The 25,364-nt window shown below is 40.8% G+C and overlaps 1 protein-coding gene across 1 annotated transcript in view; it reads right to left on the reverse strand.

Moving 5' to 3' along the window:
• The window catches only part of ube3c (ubiquitin protein ligase E3C), a 73,369-nt gene that overhangs the window by 15,581 nt on the left and 32,424 nt on the right, over positions 1-25,364 (reverse strand). The window contains exons 12-17 of the mRNA XM_034176628.1: positions 18,883-18,969; positions 18,600-18,757; positions 15,034-15,263; positions 4,731-4,835; positions 4,529-4,616; positions 968-1,068 (exon numbers count right to left, since the gene is read on the reverse strand). Coding sequence (XP_034032519.1) covers positions 968-1,068; positions 4,529-4,616; positions 4,731-4,835; positions 15,034-15,263; positions 18,600-18,757; positions 18,883-18,969 — 769 coding nt within the window. The remainder of the gene's footprint in view (positions 1-967; positions 1,069-4,528; positions 4,617-4,730; positions 4,836-15,033; positions 15,264-18,599; positions 18,758-18,882; positions 18,970-25,364) is intronic.

Raw genomic sequence — 25,364 nt, forward strand, 5'->3', positions numbered from 1 at the left:
CACTGAAAGCCATCAAAAGCCGCCTGGATTTTACAAATGGTTATCAACACGGAGGTGTTTTTCCTGTGCCGCCGCACCGCGCCGACTGCGCCCCGTCCGCACGTCTTTCATTAAAAAAATCTCCTTTAACAGTGGAATATCCGGATAAATTGCTGAAACCGACTTTTTCTGAAACTTCTCTGTTCTCTCACGACGTCCTGGATCAATAGAGCCTGAAATGTGGAGGTTTTAGCTTGAAACAGGCTGACGACGGCGCCTGAGAGCGCTGCGTGACGTCTCGCACCGTGGGAAGTCCTTAAAGCGACAGTGTCACCTCAAAATCTCTCATCAGCCGTTAAAATTTTCACCGAAAACCAGCTTAATTTTTTGAACCGTGTCCACTTCGATGTGTCTCACAGGTTTAGAAAAAATTTTGATCAAACAAAGCGCCAGTCTCTCAGCAACTTCTCAGACAAAGGAATTCCGACGAGGGGCTGGACGACTCCTCCCACAAGGAGTGCTCACAGGCGAATGACGTCACCGACAGGCGTGGAAAAACTCACGCATGCGCACGAGGGTTCAAGCATGTCTGACGTAAAAACATATGAATGAAATCCATATAGTTTTTGAAAAAAATAAAAAGGACCTATACTTTATTGACAGCCCTCGTTATGTCCCATCTTCCATGACCAATCTACAAGAGAGGTCTGTTTGATTAAGAATTCTTGCATTCAGAGGACTTTTTTTATGAAATGTCAGAAGTTTGTGCTGTGTTTCACTAAGAAAGAAGTTCTTCTCAGTGCAGAAGAGGTTAACTTAGGGCTGTGCAAAAACTAAGGAAAAACAGCTTGTGGTGGAGGTGGGGGGACACAGAAATTGCGATAATAATGAAATCAATGTCTCAGAAATGATGATGACCAAAAACATCTCTCAGAAAAAAATGACATCGCAGTGTCCACATATTGTGCAGCCAGAGACAGAGGTGCACTACCTTGACTCGCTCCTCAAAAGGAACCACAAAGGGGAGCTCTGTGAGGATGGCGAGATGCCTCTCTTCAGACACAGACAGCTGGGTAGACTCTGAGCCAACTGAAGAAAGATGCATAAAAATACAAAATGTTAGTAACTGCCAATTCTGAACGCTCAGAATCACAAAGTTTATATTTAAAAGATCGTTAATGAATAGGAAAGTTCTGTGTACTACTGAGTTTTTGCCATATTTACATGAATTTGTTGTTCTCATAGGTCAAAGGGGCCAACTAAAGCTTAGACCAGACATCCACCAACCACAAATCAGTGAGTTTGATCCTGTCCGTCAGGAAAATACTGAACACCCAAACTGCTTGTCCTTGTTCTACGCTGACACCACATGATTGCAGAATAGAGACAGAAAGTTGGTTGATCATGGATCAAAGGTTAATGTCAGCGCTGGAGCTAGGAGAGACTTATTATGCTGCTCAAGAAAATTATATCCCAAAATTCCAGCTAAACAACACCCAACTCAACTGTACCCTTTCCACGATTCTTACTGCTGACCTCTCTAGTTAAGATCCCGTCCACTGCTTACAGACCGGTCATTAATTAATTAAACGAACTGTGAGATGCCAACCCACCTGCAAGGCTTTATCCATTAAGCTGACGTTTGCTTTGTATTAAACTCAAGGCTTTGAGTGTTTAGCCTACAAAAAAAAAGCCACAATAGCTAACTGCTCCTCATCCACCTCCACTGCAGCTCAATTATTCTGCCCAATTAGTCAATCTGATCTGCATTTTCCTATCACGTTTCCATCCCTGAGGAGAAATATGGCCTCTGAGTGGTCAATATGTTGCCCATTCATCAGCCGTGTGCCTGTCCATTTAAGGAAATGAGAAAAGGCCAGACAAACACATGAACCAGATGTGGCTGAGTTCATGAGGTACTTTCACACTAATTGAATTTATCCCACACAGCTCGTGAGTGGCATTAGGTAGATCATACACACATTGTTATCAGCTTGTCTTCACACCCTATTTCACAGAAACGTGGAATGGCTCAAAGTGAACCAGATGCAGTCAGTCTAGTCTACGTCAGTGTATTTTCCTCTGAATGCCTGACTGAGTCAATGAGGAGAGAATGTGAAGGTTAATGACTGAGGGGTTTTTCTATTTTTAATAACAGCCCTCATAAAGTGCTGTGGGGGAAAATTAAATCATCTTTATTAACACCTGCTTGCAGTGGCAAACATGATGATTTGATTGAGCTGCTAAACACACATGCGCACACACACACACGCACACACACACAAATCCACTGCACTCTAAGCCATCTGGATGCATGAAGAACTGTTCACCTGAAAAGCTCACATGATTTTTGGCTGTACTGAGGAACTACACCAAGTCTTTTTTTTCCCCCCCTTTTTTATGGAAGTCTGAAGTCAGTGCACAACATCACTGGACACGTCACAGTTTGGACTTTCGCAGCAGTGGAACACCAAAATGTAAGTCCCTTTTCTGTTGTTTATGAATTAATAAAATATCAAATGGCAAGGATCTATTTTAGCCATTATATAAAACAAATAATGAATGTTTTTACATTCTTTCAATGGAATGAATATTTCATGAGGTGAAAGCTGGAATAAACCATTCAACTCGGCTTACCCTCACTGAATAGTTTGTTCCAGCTTTCACCTCATGAAATATTCGTACCACTGAACTCATAAACATTCATTATTTGTATACCGATATGTAGTACAGGTATGCAGGTATTAAAGCAAAAAAAAAAAAAAAAAAATGCTCTGACTGAAATTTTTTGTTTGTTTGTTTTTTAACAGCCAAATCATAAACTGTTCACCATCAACCTTTTTTATAGAAACCTTTTTGCAGTCACATGCTATGAGGTGTTTCTTTGTCCTGGTCAAAAAAGGATGAGCTAAAGTTCAAAATATAATGCAATACTAAAATACCGTCGGCCGTATGAGCACTGTGTTCTTTGCAGTTGTTTAATTAATTATTAAGATCCTATTGTCTTATGTACAATTTGTATATGTTCAAATAAATCATCATTTGTTCATGTTGTGCAAAACAAGGAATATTTGTCAATCACCCTCTGTGCATTAGCACATATTAATATTAATAAAACAAATTTAACTCCATAGGAGGTTAGATTCGGTACAGGGGTGGTGGACAAGTGGTTAATGGGCTTGGTTTCAGTTCAGAAGGCTCCGGGTTCAAATCCCACCCCTGCCACATTTCTCCATGTAATGTGGAGTTGCGTCAGGAAGGGCATCCGGCGTAAAACCTGTGCCAATTCAACATGCAGCTCCACCTTGGATTTGCTGTGGCGATCCAGAGTGCAAACAAGGGAGCAGCCGAAGGGACTTACTTATAGGAGGTTAGATTCGAGTTAGCGAATGTCAGCGTGCAGGTGAACATTTGCAAAATGTCTTGTAAATGACTTCAGAGGTGTTATCAGGTTACAAAAACAGCATTTTCAGCTTTAGAAGTGTTTATTTCTTGCTAGCTTTTAAATAATATACCAGAAACAAAGCTGTTAGCAAGCAGCTACACTAGGAAGTTACATCACTATGCTAACCTCGGCAAAATGTCTTATAAATAAGTTGAAAGGTGTTATTATGTTCCAAAAACATTTTTTACAGTTTTAGAAGCACTACAGTGGAATATGGAGTATATCATAGAGAAATTAATTTCACTCGTGTATATTCTTATATTAGTAGCAGAATATACAATGTCAAACATAGGTAGCAACTGTCATGTCACCCACCAAATAGAGAAAAAAACATTTCCATTCTATGAATTTGGTCTTACAGAATGTCTCAGAATGGAAAGCCTGATGTGAAGAAAAATAAGGGTGCAGGTGATTTCACTGATTAACATCACTTTGAGCAGGTGAAATCAGTTAATCAGTGAAATCACCTGGTGGAGTCAGTGGTTGCAAAGAAATCCTGCACCCTCTTGTCCCTTTCTGTAATGATTTTGAGACCTCTGCTGCAGAGACTAATGCATTCTTTCAGAGCTGAGAACAATGGAGCAGAAGCAGAAGCCTAACCCTATCAGGGTGCTCCAAACAGTTTTTGGGAAACGCTTGAACAACTTGCATTATGAGGGTGTACCATCTGCAATACTACATTTATGTGATGTATTTTCTTAAGAATGATCCAGAATGCAGGTCCCTCATTGCTGAGGACCTCAGTGACTGTATAAATGTCCCCGCATTTAATTTTTGGCTTTTTAAAGGTTTAAGATTAAAATCATAAAAACTAATTAATCAATAAAGAAAATAATTGTTTGCTGCAGCTACACAAAATTTTATTTTAAATTTGAAAAATTTTTGCCGATGACTTGAAGACAATAAAAAGTCCAGCAGCAAAATTTGTCCATCACTGAACTAGTGTATTAGTGTAGTGAGGTGACTTTTCGTACCAGCTTTCACCTCTGATACAGAAAGTAAATATAACACACACACACACACACACACACACACACGGTCAAGCAGTTCCTAAACCTGTTCTGCCTTTGGTGATGCTGTGAGGGTTGATAGCGAGTATATTACCGTCGAGTGTTGACTGCAGTGGCCCGATGCGGCCCATCCTTCGTGTTCGCCACAAGTGTCTTGCAGAAGGAACATAGAGTTGCATGACCTACAGATAAATAGATAAAGTCAGCAGTGCTTGTTAACCAAACTGAAAAGTGGGTATTAGCTTTAATTTTCCAACTAAAACTAAAACTCAAGCCCACTGATGAGACCTACTTACCTTATCTGCTCGGATGTTGACCTCTTCAGACAGCCAGTGACCTTTTGGACAAAAGGGTCGTCTGATGTCACGAGCCTTCACCATCTTCACCAAGTTAGTAATGACCTAGTTTGTGGATCAAACACATAGGTGAAGGCATGTCACATTAACATGTGTAATTGAAGGTTTTTCTCTGCTAAATTATAACAATTACAAAAGAGCAAAATGTATAGTGTATGTTTTGGAAGTGTATTTCACTGAATACAAGAATGACAAAGAAATGTGCTTCTTTGCCAAGTTTACACAACAAGCACCCTTTCTTGAAAAACGCTATTTGCAAATTAAACCATTAGTGAGGCATTATAAAAGAAAAACGACCTGTGCCGTCCCACAGTGTTCAGCTCTGTTCATTATTGGAGAGGTCTGCTGACATCGCCCCTCTAACAGAACGAAAAACCCAATGCTTCAATGCTGCACAGCACCATCGTTATTTTTGTGGGACTTGCAGTCTTTTCAGGCAAGAAGCTACAGTATTTCACATTCTATGAAAGAGTACTTTGCTCAATTTGTGCTGAACCAGGTCGCTCTTGGAAAAGAGATGTCAATCTCAATGAGTCTTTACCTGGGTAAACAAAGGAAATGAATGAATGAATGAATGAACCTCTGTTCAGTACCATTCTTTATCAAAGTTGAAAACAACGCAATGAAAGAAAACGCATGTATTTGAAAAGAACTTGCCTTGGTATATTTATTAGTATATTAAAAAGGTGAAAATATAACTTCCCTATTAATGTGTTTGCATATTGCTGAACAGTACTGATCACTGAAGATCAGTGTGTCTCAACTCTGGTCCTCAGGGCACTGCGTGTTTTCTTTTCACCCATCTCATCTCAATCTTATGAGCTTAAATAGATGTATCCAGCCAATCAAACGCTGGGGGACACTAGGCATGCTGTGCTGGGAGTTACTGGAGACCAGGGTTGAAATCCATTCCTTCTGAACAGGGGTCACCACGTCTATTCCTGGGCACCTAAATCAACATGGTTTCTAACACTCCCTGGTTCTCTGCTACACTGCTTTTCAGAAGCGGCAAGTCCGCTTCTTAACCCCTCTCAAAGCAATTTAAAGATGTTAATCGTGATTTGCAAGTCACTTTTGTGCAGATAAAGTCACTAACTTGGACTGTTGTCTGGTTGCGGGGAAGACACGAGAATAGTCCTCTGTTCCATTTGCAGAGCTCCAAACGCTGCACCACTCTCTGCTGAGTGAAGTTAGAGTCTGGCCAGAATTAATGACTTCAAAGCGAATCGCCGCTTTAAATCAAATGACACCTCTTTTTAAATGTTGTAATGCAAACAATAAACTACAGGGGTGGTGGCCAAGTGGTTAATGCACTTGATTTTAGTTCAGAAGGTTCCGGGTTCAAATCCCACCCCTGCCACATTTCTCCATATAATGTGGATTTGCGTCAGGAAGGGCATCCGGCGTAAAACCTGTGCCAATTCAACATGCAGATCCACCTTGGATTTGCTATGGCGACCCCGAGTGCAAACAAGGGAGCAGCCGAAGGGACTTACTTTACAATGCAAACAAACTACAATCGACCAAAATGTTTTTTCCTCCCAAAATGAGACATCCTGCATTCTTTGAGTTACATTGATGCTGACTTAAAGCGCAACCGGCTGAGCACAGCTCAGAAGTATGGAGTTACATTTGTGCCATTAATGTCTAAAAGGAAATGCTTTTTACAACAACTACAGATTTTGTTTATTTCTAATTATGTCCAGAGATCAAGGATCCAGTGACTAATTTAATGTTTATTGAGCTTAAGACTCAACAAAATGTTGTTGACAATGCCTAACATTCACCCCTGACATCAGGCTGAATGTGAGGCATTATTGTAAAGTGCTTTAAGCGTCTGATGCAGATGGAAAAGCCCTATATAAATGCAGTCCATTTACCATTTTAGAAAACCTGTAAAGCCTATTTGTAGGACACAGAAAATTCACAAGAGGTAATGAAAAGGGAATCGATAAGGAATCGGATCGATAAGCCGAATCGATAATGGCATCGATATCAAAATCTTATCAATACCCATTCCTAATTAGATGTGCTCAACCAGTCAAGTGCTAAGAAACACTACACTGAACTAATCACCTGTGGCTGCAGCAAGGAGGCATGGGAAATCAGCAGGATAAGCGATCTCCAGGAACAGAGTTGATGATCCCTGCTTCAGCATAATAAGTCTACTTGGAATTTGTTTTTAATTTGTAGAATGCCTCTGCATAAAAAAGGCTCTGCTGTTGTGATTACTGGTTATTGTAGGTTATCTGATGAACTTCATGAGCATCACTGCCTGAAGATTTGCTCAGGTAACTGCTGCTGCAGTTAGAGACAGTCCATTTCCATATAATGCCCAGACTAGATTGTTTCCATCCAAATCGTCTTTTCTGAAGCACATCACTTTCAAAGAGTGACAATCAATCTTGGCCATTCATTAGGAGGCAACCTAGAGCATGCAATAACGTCAAGTGCAAAACACTGTAAAAGGCGTGTGGCAATGAGTTTGGAGTAGACCTACCCCCTGACTCTGAGAATGAATAAGCATTCCTTAATTAGCCCATCGGGTTAAGTGCAAGCCTTAATGGGCCTTTCCCAAACTCCAGCGTGACATCGTTCTCAAAACATGGCCAAGAAGAAAGTTCCATTAGCAATATTAATACAAGCTTAGTTGATCATTTTCATTCAATTAACTTCTTTCAATTAAATAGATAGCTCGACAATGGAGGTGATAAAAGATAGGAAGGAATGGCTGATGACACGAACTAAACATTAGCGTGTTAGGGGTCAGTGCGTTAAAAAGACTGTAAATCCCACCGTTCAATTTGGAAAATGCATTTCCCCTGCTCCTCACTTCTTTAATGGGTTGGTTTAACTGACAAAAGGCCTTTGAGCAGATCTTTTGTGAAAATTCCTGATGTGATATCCAAGTATTTACCACCTTTCACAGAACACCAGTGTTCACTTTGAAATCTGTGTCAAAGACTAACAGTCAGAAACAAAGTGGCTTAATTAAGGTTTTACTGCCAGAAGGCAGGAGAGAGGGGAAACAAAAGTGATATGTGGAATTATGGATTAAAAGCATTTGCTAAATTAATGTAATGTCGTATAGCACTTTTGTCTTTGCACACAGTACTGTCCTACTTCTGTCTGTAGACATACTCGTATTGCTATGGTGATTTTATGCATAAAATACCACATAATGTGCCGTTTATCAGCAGGTGTTGATAATATTGCTTGCTATACTCCAAAACAGCAAGCACAACAAATAGTAATGGTGTAAACGGTACATGTATTTGTACTGAACCGTTCGGTACAGGACGTTCGGTTCGGTACAGGGCTGTTCACGAGTGAGTGTGCATTGCGTGTGTTTACGAGGTCTGTTAGAAAAGTATCCGACCTTTTTATTTTTTGGAAAAACCATATGGATTTGAATCACGTTTGATTGCATCAGCCAAGCTTGAACCTTCGTGCGCATGCATGAGTTTTTTCACGCCTGTCGGTTGCGTCATTCGCCTGTGAGCAGGCTTTGTGGGAGGAGTGGTCCAGCCCCCTCCGCGGATTTTTATTGTCAGGAAACTGGCTGAGCGACTGCCGCTTTGCTGCATCAAAAAATTTTTTAGAAACTGTGAGAGACAGCCAGGTGGAAACCATTTGGAAAATTCAGATGGCTTTTGGTGAAGACCTTATGGGCATCACACAGATTAAGGAGCATTACAACCGGATTAAAGACGACCCACAGCGGCTGAGGGCCCGCCGCGCTTCAAGCGGCCATCGACAGGCTGAAACGACCAGATCATTTCCAAAGTGAAGGCTGTGTTGATCCGGGACGTTGTCTGAGTACCAGAGAAATGGCAAGAGAGGTGGACATAGCACTTTTTCGGCACATTACACTGTTACAGGAGATTTTGTAATGAAAGACGTGCGGCGGAATTCGCGCGTCAGGACGGAGCCGCGTAATAGCGCAGAACAAAAAGCACAGCCGTGTTGGAAGTCTCACGGGACATGCCAGCTCTTCCACCATTCGGAAGATTCAGACGGCTTTGGGTGGCTTTTCAGTCGAGTGAGTATCCAAGAAACTGTCGAAGATCTGGGCATGTCACATGTCCTGTGAGACCAACACGGAGGTGCTTTCATTCTGCGCCATTAGCGGCTCTGTGGCGAATTCCTCCGCTCCTGTTTTCATGACAAAATCTCCTTTAACAGTGGAATGTGCCGGAAAAGTGCTGATGTCCACCTTTTCTGCCATTTCTCTGGTAGTCAGACGACGTCCCGGATCAAGACAGCATTCAGTTTGGAAATGATCTGGTCGTTTCAGCCTGTCGATCGCCGCTCGTAGCGCGGCGCGCCCTCCGCCATTGTGCGCCGTCTTTAAACCGGCTGTAACACTCCTTAATCTGTGTGATGCCCATAAAATCGTCCCTGAAAGCCATCTGAATTTTCCGAATGGTGTCCACCTGGCTGTCTCTCACAGTTTCTGGAAAAATGAATGACGCAACCGACAGGCGTGAAAAAACTCACATGCGCACGAAGGTTCAAGCTTGGCTGATGCAATCACACGTGATTCAAATCCATATGGTTTTTGCAAAAAATAAAAAGGGCGGATACTTTTCTAACAGACCTCGTATACTGCATCATATGGTCGACCAAGTTTAAAACGTTTGGTACTTGCATCATCAGGGATATATTTTTTAGGCATCTGCTTACCAGTTCTAAAGTTCCCATTACAGGCCTGGTGGTATATAACATCTGCTGCAGTAAGAGACAAACTCCCGTCCTTAAGACTCCAGTCATCCTTTCTGTCTTCGCATGCATCTAAGGCTATAGTTTTGAAGTTATATGTCCTGACAGGTGTGAAGATGAAATCCTTCTTTATTGCCATCACAATTTCTCTTGTAGTCAAATGGCTTTTCAGCAGACCTCAGTTTGTGTGCCCTCTCCTCAGAAGCTTCGTTTCCTCTTTTGCGGTTATAAGTCTTAATGCTGGACTACCTACAGCGTTCTTTGCAACATTCAATGTGCACAGTTTGTCCAAGCACTGTTATTATCACTATGCCTCTTGCCTCACTGGCTTTCTAAATGCCTTGACATCCTTTTGTAAGTTTTGCACTGGCCTGACTTTCTAACACAGATTTATTGCAGACTGGGCAATGGAGCTCATCCATCTTTATTCAATCTGAAACAAAAAAGACCATTATACCTCCACCACACATATGCAAAATGTTATTATTTAATTGGAGTGGGTTAGTTAAGACAGAGAGAACTGCAATATTATAATGATTTAGCAGACATTTTACAATGGGTTAATTGAGGCCCTAACGTAAATATTGCATTGTGTTACTTGGCCCCAAAAAATGTCAATTTAGACACCACAGTTGTCTCTCTAGATGCCCTTATTGCAGAGATACAGATAGTGATAATTTAGACATCCATTTGAACAATATTATGTTAATTAGGGCCCCAATTTAGAGGTATGTTTCTTAACCCCCAAAATGTTATTTTAGACCCCAAGATTGTCCCTCTAGGTACCCTTATTGTAGAATTGTGGATATTTTGATCATTTCGGTGACTATTTTGAAATATGTTAATTAGGGCCTTGTCTTAAAGATTTAAGAATGTTCCATTGTATTCCTTGGCCCCACAAATGTCAATTTAGACCTCAGGATTGTCACTTTAAGTGTACTAGAGGCAAAGTTATACCATTTTTTAGCATTTTTTTTAGCACAGTTACAGACTATGTGAAATTTTGTGTTGATAATGTGGTAGCTAAGAAGGATGTCATCATCTATCCTAACAATAAGCCCTATATAACTAAAGAAATCAAAGAGTGCATAAATAGGAAAAAGCAAGCATTTGACAATAAAGACAGAGTAAGTCTGATAGAAACTCAAAAGGAGCTGAAACAATGCCTAACTAAAGCAAGAGAACGATACAGACAATGGAACAAACCCTCTTAATTTCAAAAACTAAAAACCTCTGGGACACAATAAAACTAGCTGCTAATATGAATCCTATAAAAAGCAAATTATTACCTTGGATGAACAGCAAAGATCAAATGAGTTGAATGATTTCTATTTGAGATTTGACAAATAACTTTTCTCAGGAGTGTGATAGAGTGATGCAGTCACTACCAGAAACCAGTACCACCGACTGGCTGGAAGTGGATCCACCTAGTGTCCAGTGTCTTTTCCGTACTGTGAGAACTGGTAAATCCACTAGCCCTGATGGACTGCCGGCTTTTCTGCTTAAAAGCTGTGCAAAGGAACTGACACCAGCATGGTGTCCTATATTTCAGCGTTTATTAGACACCAATACTGTCCCAGCTCTATGGAAGAGGTCTATTATAATACCAGTGCCCAAAAAGCCTCGTGCTACGGAAAACAATGATTTTCGCCCTGTAGCCTTGACCTCAATTATTGCAAAATGTTTTGAAAGATTAGTTTTGTCACTGCTCAAAACAGAAGTACAGCCCATGTTAGATGCATGTCAGTTTGCCTATAAGCATGAGCGTAGCACTGAGGATGCCATTCTATGCATGTTGCACCTTGTCTCTAAGCATTTGGAAGGAACAAAAACTTATGTTTGCACTTTATTTATTGATTTTAGCTCCGCTTTTAATACTGTACAACCCCACCTACTTTTATGGAAATTGAAGGACATGAATGTCAATGCAATTCTTATAAAATTGTTTTATTCTTTTTTAACTAACCGCACACAGCAAGTGAAGCTTTATCAGATATTAAACACTGTAATACAGGAGTTCCACAAAGCTGTGTGCTTTCACCAATACTTTTTACAATTTATACTAATGACTACAGGAAGGTACACCCCAATAATTTTATTTTCAAATTTGCAGATGACACAGCAATCGTGAGCCTCTTGCTTAAGAACACGGACACTTTTGTCTGCTACAATGAGATTGACACCTTTATTAAGTGGTGTGACAAAAACCATCTGATTTTAAAAATGTCAAAAACACAAGAGATGGTTTTTGACCCAAGACAAGTGACAACACACAAGGCAGTAGTCATTTCAGACCAAACAATAATCAGGTAGCAACATATAAATATCTAGCAGTCCATATCGATAATTTGCTAAACTGGAAATCACACATTGATAATTTGTGCAACAAACTGCAGCAGAGAATGTATTTTCTGAGACGACGGAGGCTTTATGGTGTTAGCAATCAGATAATGCTAATTTTTTACAAAGCTATCTTAGAGAGCCTAATTAGATATGGAATCACTGCCTGGTTTGGTAACCTTACAGTTCAACTCAAAAATAGGCTGTCTACCATGCACAAAAGAGCAATGAAAATAATTGGTATGGAAAAATACGAGTCCATTGAGAAGCTGGATAGCCAGTCAGTTGTGACGCAGGCAACAAAAATCTGCTCAGACTCCACTCACCCACTGTCCTCAGAGTATGAACTTCTCCCTTCAGGAAGATGATTTTGTATACCAAAGCGTAAAGCAAATCATCTCAAATTATCATTTGTTCCAGTTTCTATCAAACTGCTAAACAATGCAAGCAACTAGTGCAATAGAACAACATGCAACAAACATCAGCACTTTAGCACCTGGCACTTTTCTGACCACTTTAAATAGTTGAATGTCTCTGTGTTGTCATTGTAATGTATTTCCTGATTTTAGCCTAGATTTTAATTCTTGTGTTTTATGTGATTTGTGTCCTTTTTAATTGTTCTCTGCCCTGTGAAGCAATAATGTAGTGCAATGCCCAAGACAAATTTCCCTAATGGGACAATAAAGTTGACCATAGCCATGACCTTGTTATGGTGGCCATTTTTAATATATGCAAATTTAGCACTGTTACACCACTTTGATTTTAGATGAGTTTCAGTATTCATTTAGTAGACCATTCTGTACTCATGGTGAAAAAATAAATTTTGTTGCAATTAGTGGTGGGTCATTTCATATTTTTACTGGACTAAAAGGCCTTCTTGGATGCATTTGATGTGCAGTGTCACAAGGAAACTGGAATCCATTTAAACTGAGTGTGATGTCATTCCCAGTCACGACTTCTGAGACAACTGGAACGTGGCATAGAAGACAGCATTTATATGGGTTTGCTGTTTGCCGAAATACATCTGTGTTTCATGATGTTTGGTGTAAACATCGAGCTCCTTGGTTTTCTGTTTTGCCATGGTTCAAATGCATCAACTGACTGCAGCAGTAAATTCAATCAAACAGCCTTTTTCCTCAATGCAGCATGACAATGCAAGACTGAAAGTGTGGAATGGTGCATGTCATTCCATGAAAAAGCCTCTATGCCTGTTGATTACCCATAATTTTTCAACTGCATCAGCCAAAAGCAACACTGATGTGCGGCATTGCTGTAGTGTACACAGGCCTTTTGAAAAGAATTAAGTTAATGGCATTTTCTGCCTCATTTCCACTGAACAAATACTCATTGGATGGCCTCCATGGCTTTGTTCCCCCTTGTCTTTGCCTGTTAGTGCATACATGCTCACACTGGCAAACATTATGTCAACATGCTTCAATGCACAGGCAATTAACGCTAATGTTAATGTGCCACACTTCATGTGTTTTGGTGTCAAGAAAACTACCAAACCGAACTAAAATATGGGTTCACTGGCTGCAATTTCATGACTACAAACCCCAGTTGACAAGATAGTGATGTGTGTTTTAGCCATGAGTTATTTTAGAGTATATTTATTATTACACTGCATTTAAAAACAGGAATGGGACAATAATTTGAATGAGACAAATTAGTCCATTTTCATTTTTAGCAGCTGGCAATTTTTTATTGTTTAAATATACAGTACCGTATTTTCCGGACTATAAGTCGCACCGGAGTATAAGTCGCACCAGCCACTTTATCCATTATAAAGAAAAACAAACCATAAATAAGTCGCACCGGAGTATAAGTCGCACCAGCCACTTTATCCATTATAAAGAAAAATAAACCATAAATAAGGTCTACTGGACTATAAGTCCCATGGACATACAGGTATGTTAACATGAAAAGTTCAGATGATAATATTGTGACGGCTACCGTTTTCGGATGCATATTTCACCAGTCGCAACTTGTCATCTGCAGAGTATGATTTTCTTTTTGGTGGCATTTTTTCGGGCCTTCTCCGTTGTCTTTTTATGTTATCAGTAACGTTAAAATTTTTATTTTTCTATGGTAGTCAGAAGTCGCAGGAACAGTCACACAAGCCTCGAGTGCCCTCTCGTGAGCTGCATTTTACCTACGGATATGTTTGTATTTTGCGGACCACATTGCGAGCCGAACCATGCAGCGTCTACCTGCGCAGCTCATGACCTCCCAGCGTTGTCGATCCAGCTCCTTCCAAGTGGAGACGCTAATCCTCCGCCGTCGCTCAGTGCTCCCATGCAGCTCTCAGCGTCAACTCTGCTCACACTGATATCCAAGGGTTGAAGCTGTCTTGTTAGCCGTCCCGGAATAAACACCATGTTCGTCTGCTTCAAACGCTTTTCACAATCATCGACGCCAGCTCCTTCCAAGTGCACACGCTAATCCTCCGCCGTCGCTCACCCAATGCTCCCACGCAGCTCTCAGCGTCAACTTAAACACTCTGCTCACATTGATATCCAAGGGTTGAAGCTGTTCTGTTCGCCATGCCGGAATAACAGCAAGCACCGAGTTCGTCAGCTTCACACGCTGTGGGTGAGGTGAGGAATACGCATCCAAAGTTCTGTTCTCTGATTGGTTATCGCGACCAGCGTGAACTATAGGATGGCCGTCATACTACAGTGCCCATGATGCATTGCATTTCCTTTTCCGGTGGCCATTTTAAAACATAGATCAACTCTGTCACGTAAAATTGTTTTGTTACAGTAAATTAATTGAGATCCTACCGGTATATTTTTCATTTATAAGTCGCACCGGAGTATAGGTCGCACCCCCGGCCAAAACATGTAAAAAAGTGCGACTTATAGTCCGGAAAATACGGTATATACTATCAAGGCAATAAAGAGCATTTCCACAAAATACAAAAACTTTTTCCCACATGTGGCTGCTCTGTCCAAAGCTAGCAGAGGGATCAAAGTTAATTTTCCTTACTAAGTCAGTGCCTTCAGTTTTCTGCTTGAGCTGAAATGTCAAAATTGAAGACGTGAAACAAATGCAACTGGGATTTTTTTTTTTTTTTTTTTTTGCAATAAATGACACTTGAATATCTGGCACGTGTGTGTGGGGTGTCTCATTAATTCCTTTGCATTCAGTTGTAGTGTGAGGCCAGCATTACACATCTTACCTTGAAGAGTTGCACCCAGCACTTTTGCTCAGTCTGAATGCGCTGCTGAACCTCAGTGTCTGTCTTCACTCCAACGCTGCGGAACGCAGCCATATATTCCTCACGGTGTTCTGTTTTGGTCTCAGGATAGGCCAGCTTGATGATTCCTAGGCATGCATCCCTCAGACAGCGAGAAAGAGTCACCAGCTCTGACAGTGTGAAGGGCATCATGGAGGACTGCATCTGACCTGCTAAGAGGCCCAATGCATCTTCATTTTAATACAGATATTGATTTTCACATTTACAAGGTTGTAAAAGAATGTGCCATTGGTGAAAACAATTTAACAATAACTCTAAATTTCTTCAAGAAGATAGTTGAAGGATAACTAGCTCTGTCTTAATCTATTGCTTAATCTGTAAAATCATATTTTGAAAAAAATGAACTTCAGAATTTCTCAGAATTCAAGGACATGCCTTCAGAACACTTGTTTCTCCAAGAAGCAAAACAAATTCATGCATTACATTCTGAATTTTATGCAAAAATGAGCCAGATTAACCAGGTTACTGCTGATTTACTGTTCAAACATAGGGGTTAAAAATATTCTGAAATGCACAGAATAACTTTAAACATGACAAATGTACAACAGTTTACAATATCTTAAATCCAGACAACCACTACTTCAAATACATTAAAGTTGTTTAAGATATATTACTACTACTTTCATAGTACTGCCACTGAATAATAAAACAATCTGGTTTAAAGGAGTTTATAATGTGTTTGAAATTGTTTAACAGTGTTCAAAACTGGATTATCTGTGCATGCAAAATAAAAGATATTTATTTCATTGTTGGTATAGATATGGGGGACCACAGTTCAGTAGTTGTTGTCATGGTTATCCCTCAATGGCAAGGAAAATAGTCTCTTGACCGATTCTCGGACAAGATGGTGAACGTAGAGATGACTGAACAGGCCCATTCTTGACGTGCACTGTTTCTGACAGATGCTGCACAGTTTTGCTGCAGGAAGCTTCTGTGGGTCAGGATCTTGTTTTCTCTCCTTCCTCCTTCTCCTCTTCTCCTCTGCGTTGTTTGTTGGCATTTTTCGAAGATTCCCACTCCAATGCAGATCATTGCTCACCAGCAGGCTCGTTCCTTCATGTGTTCTTCCCAGGTCTTCCAGTCGATAGACTACATCTTGAGGGTGCACATCAGGAGGTCCTTGTGGTATTTCTTCTGGCCTCCTCAGGACAGTTTTCCTTCACTCTGCTGAGAGTAGGCAATCTGCTTGGGAAGATGGCTGTCGTCCATACTAACAACTTGACCCACCCACTGAAGCTGGTTCTTGATAATGACCCACTTCATGCTCTGTAGCTTGACTTCAGCCAGGACTCTGATGTTGGTACCGTAGTCTTCCCAACTGATGCGGAGGATACTCCTCACACAACATTGGTAGAATTGCTTGAGGGTCTTGAGGTGGTGGCCGTAGGTGGTCCAGGTCTCAGATCAGTAAAGCAGGGTTGGCATGACGACGGCTTTGCAGACGAGGAGTTTTGGCTCGCATTGAAGGTCTCTGTTGTTGAGAACAGTAGCTGGCCAAAGGCAGTTCCTGCTTATGTGAATCAGTGTTGGATCTCATCATCAACGTCAGCGGCTGATGACACATGGCTGCCCATGTAATGAAAAAAAAGGTCGTTCTCCAACACCTGTCGATGCAGTTTCACAGCAGGGAGCTCACGAATGACGCTGTTGGATGGAGGCTGGTATAGGATCTGTGTCTTCTTCAGACTGATGTGAAGACCAAGCTTGGTGTAGCCTTCATTGAAGGTTTCAAGGATTTTCTGAAGACCTTCCTCTGTAAAGGATAACACAGTGATTTTCTTCTTCGCTCACAGTCGGCTCAGGTTGAAGAGCTTTCCATCCATTCTGTACACAATATTAATTAATGTTGGCACCTTGTCCTTGATCAGGTGGAGGCCTGTTTCCACAGCCAAAAAAATTAGAACATAGGGGCAATAATGCAGCCCTGCTTTCCTCCTGACTGAACATCAAAGGCTTCGGTCTTATGCCATTTCCCAGTACTGTGGTGGACATGTAATTCTGGACAAGCCTCAGGATCTTGATGAATCCCTCTGGACAGCCTATTTTGCACAGAATCTTTCACAGATGTCGGTGTGACACACTGTCATATGCCTTTGTCAAATCAATGAAGGCAAGCTACAATGGTTGGCATTGCTCTTGGCACTTTTCTTGCAACTGGCAGACAGTGAAGATAATAGCTGTTGTTACTCTTGATGGTCGGAAGCCACTCTTGGTTTCAGGAAGAATGTTTACTGCTAGTGGTCTCAGATGGTTGTTGGCAATCCATGCAAAAACCTTGCCTGCAGCAGAGAGGAAGGAGATTCCATAATGGTTTCCACAGTCAGACTTGTCTCTTTTGTGCTTGTAGATGATGACACCCATAGAGTCTTCAAGGTCTGTGGGTATTTCTTCTTGAGTCCAGATATTGACAATGAATTGGCATAGTTGGCATTGGAAAAAGGGATCTCCTTCTTTAAAGACCTCAAGGGGAATGTTGTCTTTTCCGGGTGTGTTGTTTTTCATGCCTTTGAGGGCAACGAGAGTTTCTTCAAGAGTTGGGGTTCGGCTTAATTCTTCAACAATGTCTTGTGTTGGTAATTGGCTGAGCACTTCCTCCTCCTCCATTAATGGGTTGGTGCTCAAGAGGTCTTCAAAATGTTCTTTCCATTAACCACAGATGTGATCTCTGGTCTTCAGCAGGCTCAGGCTATCCTTGCTTCAAAGAGGTGCTTGTCCTTGGGTGGAGGGGCCGCAGATTGCCTTGGTGCCATTGAAAAAGCCTTTGCTGTCATTTCTGTTTGCAAGGGCTTGAATTTCAGCAGCCTTGTTGACCCACCACTGATGTTTCAGTTTGCAAGTTTCACTTTTCTGATTCTGATTTTTTTTTCTGACAAAAAGCACAACCTTCTTATTTGATACCCATACCAACAAAACTGTTTAAGGACCTGTGTCCCATTCTAGGGCTGACTGTGCTGGAAATGATTAATCTCTCTTTAACTTTTGGATCTGTTTCAAAATGTTTCAAATCTGAAGTGATTAAACCATTACTTCAGAAATCTAGTCTTGATCCTAGAATATTGAATAATTATAGGCCAACATCAAATCTATAATTTTGCTCTAAAAGTCTGGAAAAAATGGTTTCACAGCAGCTCGTGGACGACCTTACTGAGAATAATCTCTTTGAGCCACTGCAGTCTGCTTTTAGAAAATATCATTCCACAGAGACGGCACTCACTAAAGTGGTGAATAACCTGCTTGCAATGGATTCGGACACCACTACGGTTATGGTGCTGTTAGATCTTAGTGTTGCATTTGATACCATGGATCATCATATTCTACTCGATAGGCTGGAAAATCATTGATCAAAAAAATATCTTTTTTTTTCTATAGGAAAAAAATTGTAAATTGAAATAATTCAAGGGTTGGATTAATGTGGACACAATGGATTGCTGTGGACATGTATTTGGGATGTAACACTACAAGTGTTACACCTTGTACAAGTCAGTTACCTTCCATTTCATGACCAAAAAACTCGCTGTCATGTACAGAGATGAGTGAATGACTAAACAGAGAGCTGAAGAGGTAGAAGAGAGGGATGATGCGGTTGGAATCCTCCAATGACAACGGAGAACCTCTCGAGATGAGCTGCAACAGCAGCACCATAGAGCTGCAAGGAAAAAGCAAATAGAAGCATACTTATTCTTTGGCACAAGCAAAAATAATTTATCTGCAAATTCTACTAACACAAAATTATATCCAACTTTAACACCAATCAACAAGAAATTAGCTCACCCAGTGATCATTTTGGTTGTCATGGAAGTTATTAGGTGCCAGAGGTGCCTCAGGAACCGTACATTAAAAGCTAAGCTATATAGAAGTCTGCAGACAACAAAGAATGGCAAACATAATAAACAAAACATTAATTTAGATAAAGCAAACAGGTGTCAATAAAAACACCAAATAAATTAGGCTAAATTCCCACATAGTTCCCATTTTCAATTTGCTCTTTCTTTAATACGACAGTCCATCCTTCACAATAACTAACTTACAGTATGAGCACCTTATCAAATTCATTCCAAAACTGATAGGCACAATCATACACTATTTTTCCTCACCCAATGAAATTTTGACCTAGCGTCAGTCAGGATTTTAACAACAGCTCACTTCAAACACTGGGGACATTGTACAATATATCATTGTTGAAAAAAGATACTAGGTTTTTGTGCCCTATGAACTTAAGGACCACGTAGCATTGTTTGTTTTATTGCATGCCCTTCTGTCTATTCCTACTGTTCTATGCTGCGATGTGACACTGAAATTTCACCATTGAGAGATGAATAAAGGCTTTTCTTATCTTATCACACTCCATCTGTGTATGCAAACACAGATGGAGTGTCTGTCGATTTCTGGATTATAAGTGTGCATTATACAGTAGTGTTCAGAATAATAGTAGTACTATGTGACTAAAAAGATTAATCCAGGTTTTGAGTATATTTCTTATTGTTACATGGGGAAACAAGGTACAAGTAGATTCAGTAGAGTCTCACAAATCCAACAAGACCGAGCATTCATGATATGCACACTCTTAAGGCTATGAAATTGGGCTATCAGCAAAAAAAAAAGTAGAAAAGGGGGTGTTCACAATAATAGTACCATCTGCTGTTGATGCAACAAACTCAAAACTATTATGTTCAAACAGCTTTTTTAGCAATCCTGTGAATCACTAAACTAGTATTCAGTTGTATAACCACAGTTTTTCATGATTTCTTCACATCTGCGAGGCATTAATTTTGTTGGTTTGGAACCAAGATTTTGCTTGTTTACTAGTGTGCTTGGGGTCATTGTCTTGTTGAAACACCCATTTCAAGGGCATGTCCTCTTCAGCATAAGGCAACATGACCTCTTCAAGTATTCTGACATATCCAAACTGATCCATGATACCTGGTATGCGATATATAGGCCCAACACCATAGTAGGAGAAACATGCCCATATCATGATGCTTTCACCACCATGCTTCACTGTCTTCACTGTGAACTGTGGCTTGAATTCAGAGTTTGGGGGTCGTCTCACAAACTGTCTGCGGCCCTTGGACCCAAAAAGAACAATTTTACTCTCATCAGTCCACAAACTATTCCTCCATTTTTCTTTAGGCCAGTTGATGTGTTCTTTGGTAAATTGTAACCTCTTCTGCACGTCTTTTATTTAACAGAGGGACTTTGCGGGGGATTCTTGCAAATAAATTAGCTTCACATAGGCGTCTTCTAAATATCACAGCACTTACTGAATGCCACACTACTATTATTGTGAACGCCCCCTTTTCTACTTTTTTTTTTTTTTTTTTTTTTACTAATAGCCCAATTTCATAGCCTTAAGAGTGTGCATATCATGAATGCTTGGTCTTGTTGGATTTGTGAGAATCTACAGGTACCTTGTTTCCCATGTAACAATAAGAAATATACTCAAACCCTGGATTAATCTTTTTAGTCACATAGCACTACTATTATTCTGAACACTACTGTACATGAATGCTTCAGTCACTACCTGCAAGGCGGATTATTGTCATGACAGTTCACAGTTTCGTACTTATACTTTGAAGTAACATTTCTGGCTCCCATGTGAAAGCAATTAGCTCATGGGTTAAAGCAATAAATTTTCATCTGACTGAAATTTTTTCCTGGCAAAAATCAATGCCAGCAATTCCCTAAAATGTGGCATAGTGGGGGCACACACTCTTTTTCCTCAATAAATACAATAAACACATTATACAGCATACAAATCTATTCTAAATAGCCTCTAAGGAGACACAGACAAAGCATAAAAAGAATGCAAAACTTGAACATAAAGGTACATAAAAGGGTGGTGGGGGCGGGGTGTAGTCTTGATTCTGGGGGGTCTGGGGGTGCTCCCCCAGAACATTTTTTAAAGACCAAGTCAAATTTTATGTATTCTGGTGAATTTTAACAGGTATGAAGCCCTCTGAAACAAATAAAACACTTCAATCTTTGAAGTAAAAACACAGTATTGGTTATGGGGGGTGTGGGGGATCTCCCCCAGAAATTTTTTAAAAGAGCAAGTCAAATTTTGTATATTCTGGTGAATTTTAATGGGTATCAAGTCCTCTGAAACAAAGAAAACTCACTTCAAACTGTCAAGAAAAATTCTTTGTCTTCTGTAGTATTTTGACCTGTTCTAATCCAGTGAATGCACCAAATGGGTGCTGTGTTGCTGGCTGTACAGTCAATAAAATACAAAATTAGGGCCTAGGGCTGCACCTAACGATTATTTTAGTAATCGATTAATCATTTGGGGGAGGTGATGGTCTAGTGGTTAAGGTGCTGGGCTTGAGACCAGAAGATCCTTGGTTCAAATCCCCGCCTGACTGGAAAATCATTAAGGGCCCTTGGGCAAGGCCTTTAACCCCCTATTGCTCCCGGTGTGTAGTGAGCGCCTTGTATGGCAGCACCCTGACATCGGGGTGAATGTGAGGCATAATTGTAAAGTGCTTTGAGCGTCTGATGCAGATGGAAAAGCGCTATATAAATGCAGTCCATTTATTTTTTTGTTTGTTTTTTTTTTTTTACTTACATGATTTTTTACTTACCATTATTTCTTTAAGTGAGTTATTATTAAAAAGCCTTTATCACGCAACATCAACATTTGAACTTGTAATGAAGTTATGATGTTATATTCTCGCCAAAAACATACCTGGAGTAATGTTTTGTTTTATTTTGTACATAGAAACATCACCGACACACCACAGAGATTTTCATCAGGTTTCACCCGATTATGAGTATTTTTAGATACCTACAGCAACTATCTCAACAACTGACAACATATTACAGCAAGAATCCACAAAAGTATTTTAAAGGCCTGACTAAAGTGTAATATGTGATCTTTAATAATGCTTTGATTAGAGCAGAATGGGATGTTGCTTTGACAGTGAGACTATCATATTTCAGCCCAAAAACACGCATGACACCACTAGGGATGCCAGAAAAAAATCGATTCATGTCCGAATCACGATTCTTATTTATTACAATTCTGAATCAATCCAAAATGTCCAAGAATCGATTTTTAAAGAGCTTTTTTTTTTTTTTTTTTTTTTTTACATTTTCTTGCTTGCTCGCTGCATGTACTGTTTGTCAGGCAACGACCTCCATACTACAGCGTCCCCCCAAGGGGAGGGTCCGGCATGCTTCAAACATTCGTGAGCTGCAGCTTAGCATTTTGGATTTTATTATTTGCTGCGTAAGAAGGAGCTTGACATGACTTATGCAGTGTGCAAAATCTGCAAAATGAAAGTCAAGTACTTCGGAAACACTTCAAATCCGCAAGCACACATGCTACGCCATCACCCGGAGCTAAAAGAAGCGGAGCAGCAGTATCTGCCGACTACTGACCAGCGCTTCGCTAAACTGCCAGCCAACTCTGAACGAGCAAAGCAGATAAGTAAATTTACATCTTTAGAATCACTTCATTAACCTTGTCAAGCTGCATTTTCTTAAACTTTTTTTTAAGTAATTTAACTATTTGTCAGAGCTCTTTGAATCGAAAATAGATTCTGAATCGAATAGTCACCCCAAGAATCGGAATCAAATTAAATTGTGAGTTGTTGTACAATTCACATCCCTAGACACCACATGCACACGCGTATGTGTGGTTAAATTCTCCAAATAACGGAAATCCGTTGTGGTGACGGAGAACTTTAACCCATGAATTAGTTCCACAAATACAATCATCAAAAAATGTAATCTATAAGCGATAATATGAGAGAGAGAGAGAGAGAGAGAGAGAGAGAGAGAGAGAGAGAAATCCACTACTGTGACAAGTAATGAAATTACACAATGAATGCTAATGAAAATGATGGAGTAGCATTATGAGCAGATATTACTGGCATGAAACCTCAAGCAGGTTCCCTTACCAAACAACAATCAGACCTAGGACTACATTAGAAAGTACACCAAGCTGTTATCAATTCTAATCAGGTCAAGTCGAGGGGCACGCATCAGTTGCATGCGTCACTGGATCCACCCTGGGTCTTGGTAGGCAACTGCCTAAACAGGTAATCGATCCAGCCACACCTCCTGAACGTCACCTGCCCTTCAATCTGCCACTGCCAGGTGATCCGTAGGTGCCTCCTTGGACTATTCCAGTTTAATTTAATAATACTAATATCTGTAATAATATATTTTGTTCACTCAACTCACAAAAGGTCAGTGCAGTGTCATACATGAGGATAAAACCCCATATCCTGGCCACTTCCGTGGTAAAGTGCACAATGATGAGAAAAGATGAGTTAGTGAGCTAATTCAATCAAGTGACAATCTTTGCAGACCAGTAAAAATAAATTCTGCTAAACTGTCCACTGTGGTTAAATTTATAATACTGCTCAACTAACACAAATAAAAAGAGAAGGAAAAAGTGATACTTTTCACTAACATTTCTCTTATACACTTTTCTTGGCCTTTCCCCCTTTATACCCTGTGAAGGCCAAAGGGAGATTAAATGAGCCATTAAGCTTTATTTAGCCGAACCACCTTCCATTAATAAACTACTTGTAGCAAGGGTACCCAGCTCGGGTCATAAAAGGCCTTCTGGCTTCCTGCTGGAGCACCATTTAACTTGATGGCTGGGGATCAAGACAATGGGGGACAGAGGAGGAGGGGAAGCCTGTTTCTTGCTGTGACCTCACAGTACCGGCATGCTTCCATGCCCTCAGTCAATTACATGTCAACAGTGAGGAAGGCCCACATACTTTGTAATAGTGGCTCTGCACTTAACTTGCTGTGGCACCAAGGTGTGAAACTGCTCTTTGTTCATGTGTTTGTACACTCCTAAACTGTGTATATTTTTACACAGTGGGTAAATTCAGTTGACAGTTATGTGGTAAGTAAGCTAAAACACAAAACAAAGTGCCTCTGCAAATTACAGGCACTTGGCCAAAAACTGACAATGGCGACAACTTTCAGGATGCTTGTCTTTAATAGGCCAGCATCATATACGAGGTCTAGTAGACAATAAACCGACCCTTTTATTTATTTTTTTTTAACTATATGGATTTGAATGACGTGCGATTCCACCAATCATGCTTGAACCCTCGTGCGCATGCAGGAGTTTTTTCACGCGTCGGTGACGTCATTTCCCTGTGGGCAGGCCTTCAGTGAGATGTGGTCCCGCCCTCTCGGCTGAATTCCTTTGTTTCACACGCTGCTCGAGACGGCGCGCGTTGCTTTATCAAAATTTTTTCTGGACCTGAGAGGAATATCCGAGTGGATACTATTCGAGAAATTAAGCTGGTTTTCGGTGAAAAGTTTAACGGCTGATGAGAGATTATGGGGTGTTTCTGTCGGTGTAAGGACTTCCCACAGAGCGGGACGTCCTGCAGCACTTCCAGGCGCCGTCGTCGGCCTGTTTCGACCTGAAAACATCCTAATTTAAGGCTTAATTCACCCAGGACGTCGTGAGAGAACAGAGAAGATTCAGAAGAGGGCGGCATGGGGGCTTTATGCGGACATTCCACTGTTTAAGGACATTTTTTTAATGAAAGACGTGCGGGCAAATTCGCCGGGTCGTTTCCGTGACGACTCGGCGAATCTGTGTGCGCCGCGACAGGAAAAACACCTCCGTGTTGAAAACCATTTGTAAAATTCAGGCGGCTTTTGATGGCTTTCAACAAGTGAGTAACTGAGAAATTGTTTAACAGCTTGGGCATGTTCCAACTTGCCCGTTAAGGTTTCCAACACGGAGGTGTTTTTCCTGTCGCGACCCCCCACGGTCAGGTCCGGCCCGACATGCGACTCTGCCCGCACGTTCTTTCATTACAAAATGTCCGTTAACAATGGAATGTCCGAATAAACTCCTCATGCCGACTTCTTCTGAAAGTTCTCTGTTCTCTGACGACTTCCTGGGTCAACAGAGCCTGAAATGTGGAAGTTTTCAACTTGAAACGGCGAGACGCTGCCGCCTCGAAGCGCAGATCGCCGTCAGGCGCCGTGGGCCGTCCTTACGGCGACACTACCAGACCAAAATCTCTCAGCCGTTAAAATTTTTACCGAAAACCAGCTGAATTTATCGAATGGTGTCCACTCAGTTGTGCCTTAGAGTTTTGAAAAAATTTTGATCAAACAAAGCAGCAGTCTCTGAGCCATTCCTAAACAATGAAAAAAACGACGAGAGGGTGGGCGACTCCTCACTCAAAGACTGCCCACAGGCGAATGACGTAACCGACAGGCGTGAAAAAACTCTCGCATGCCCACGAGGGTTCAAGCATGTC

Source organism: Thalassophryne amazonica, chromosome 1, assembly GCF_902500255.1.
Source record: "Thalassophryne amazonica chromosome 1, fThaAma1.1, whole genome shotgun sequence".
NCBI lineage: Eukaryota > Metazoa > Chordata > Actinopteri > Batrachoidiformes > Batrachoididae > Thalassophryne > Thalassophryne amazonica.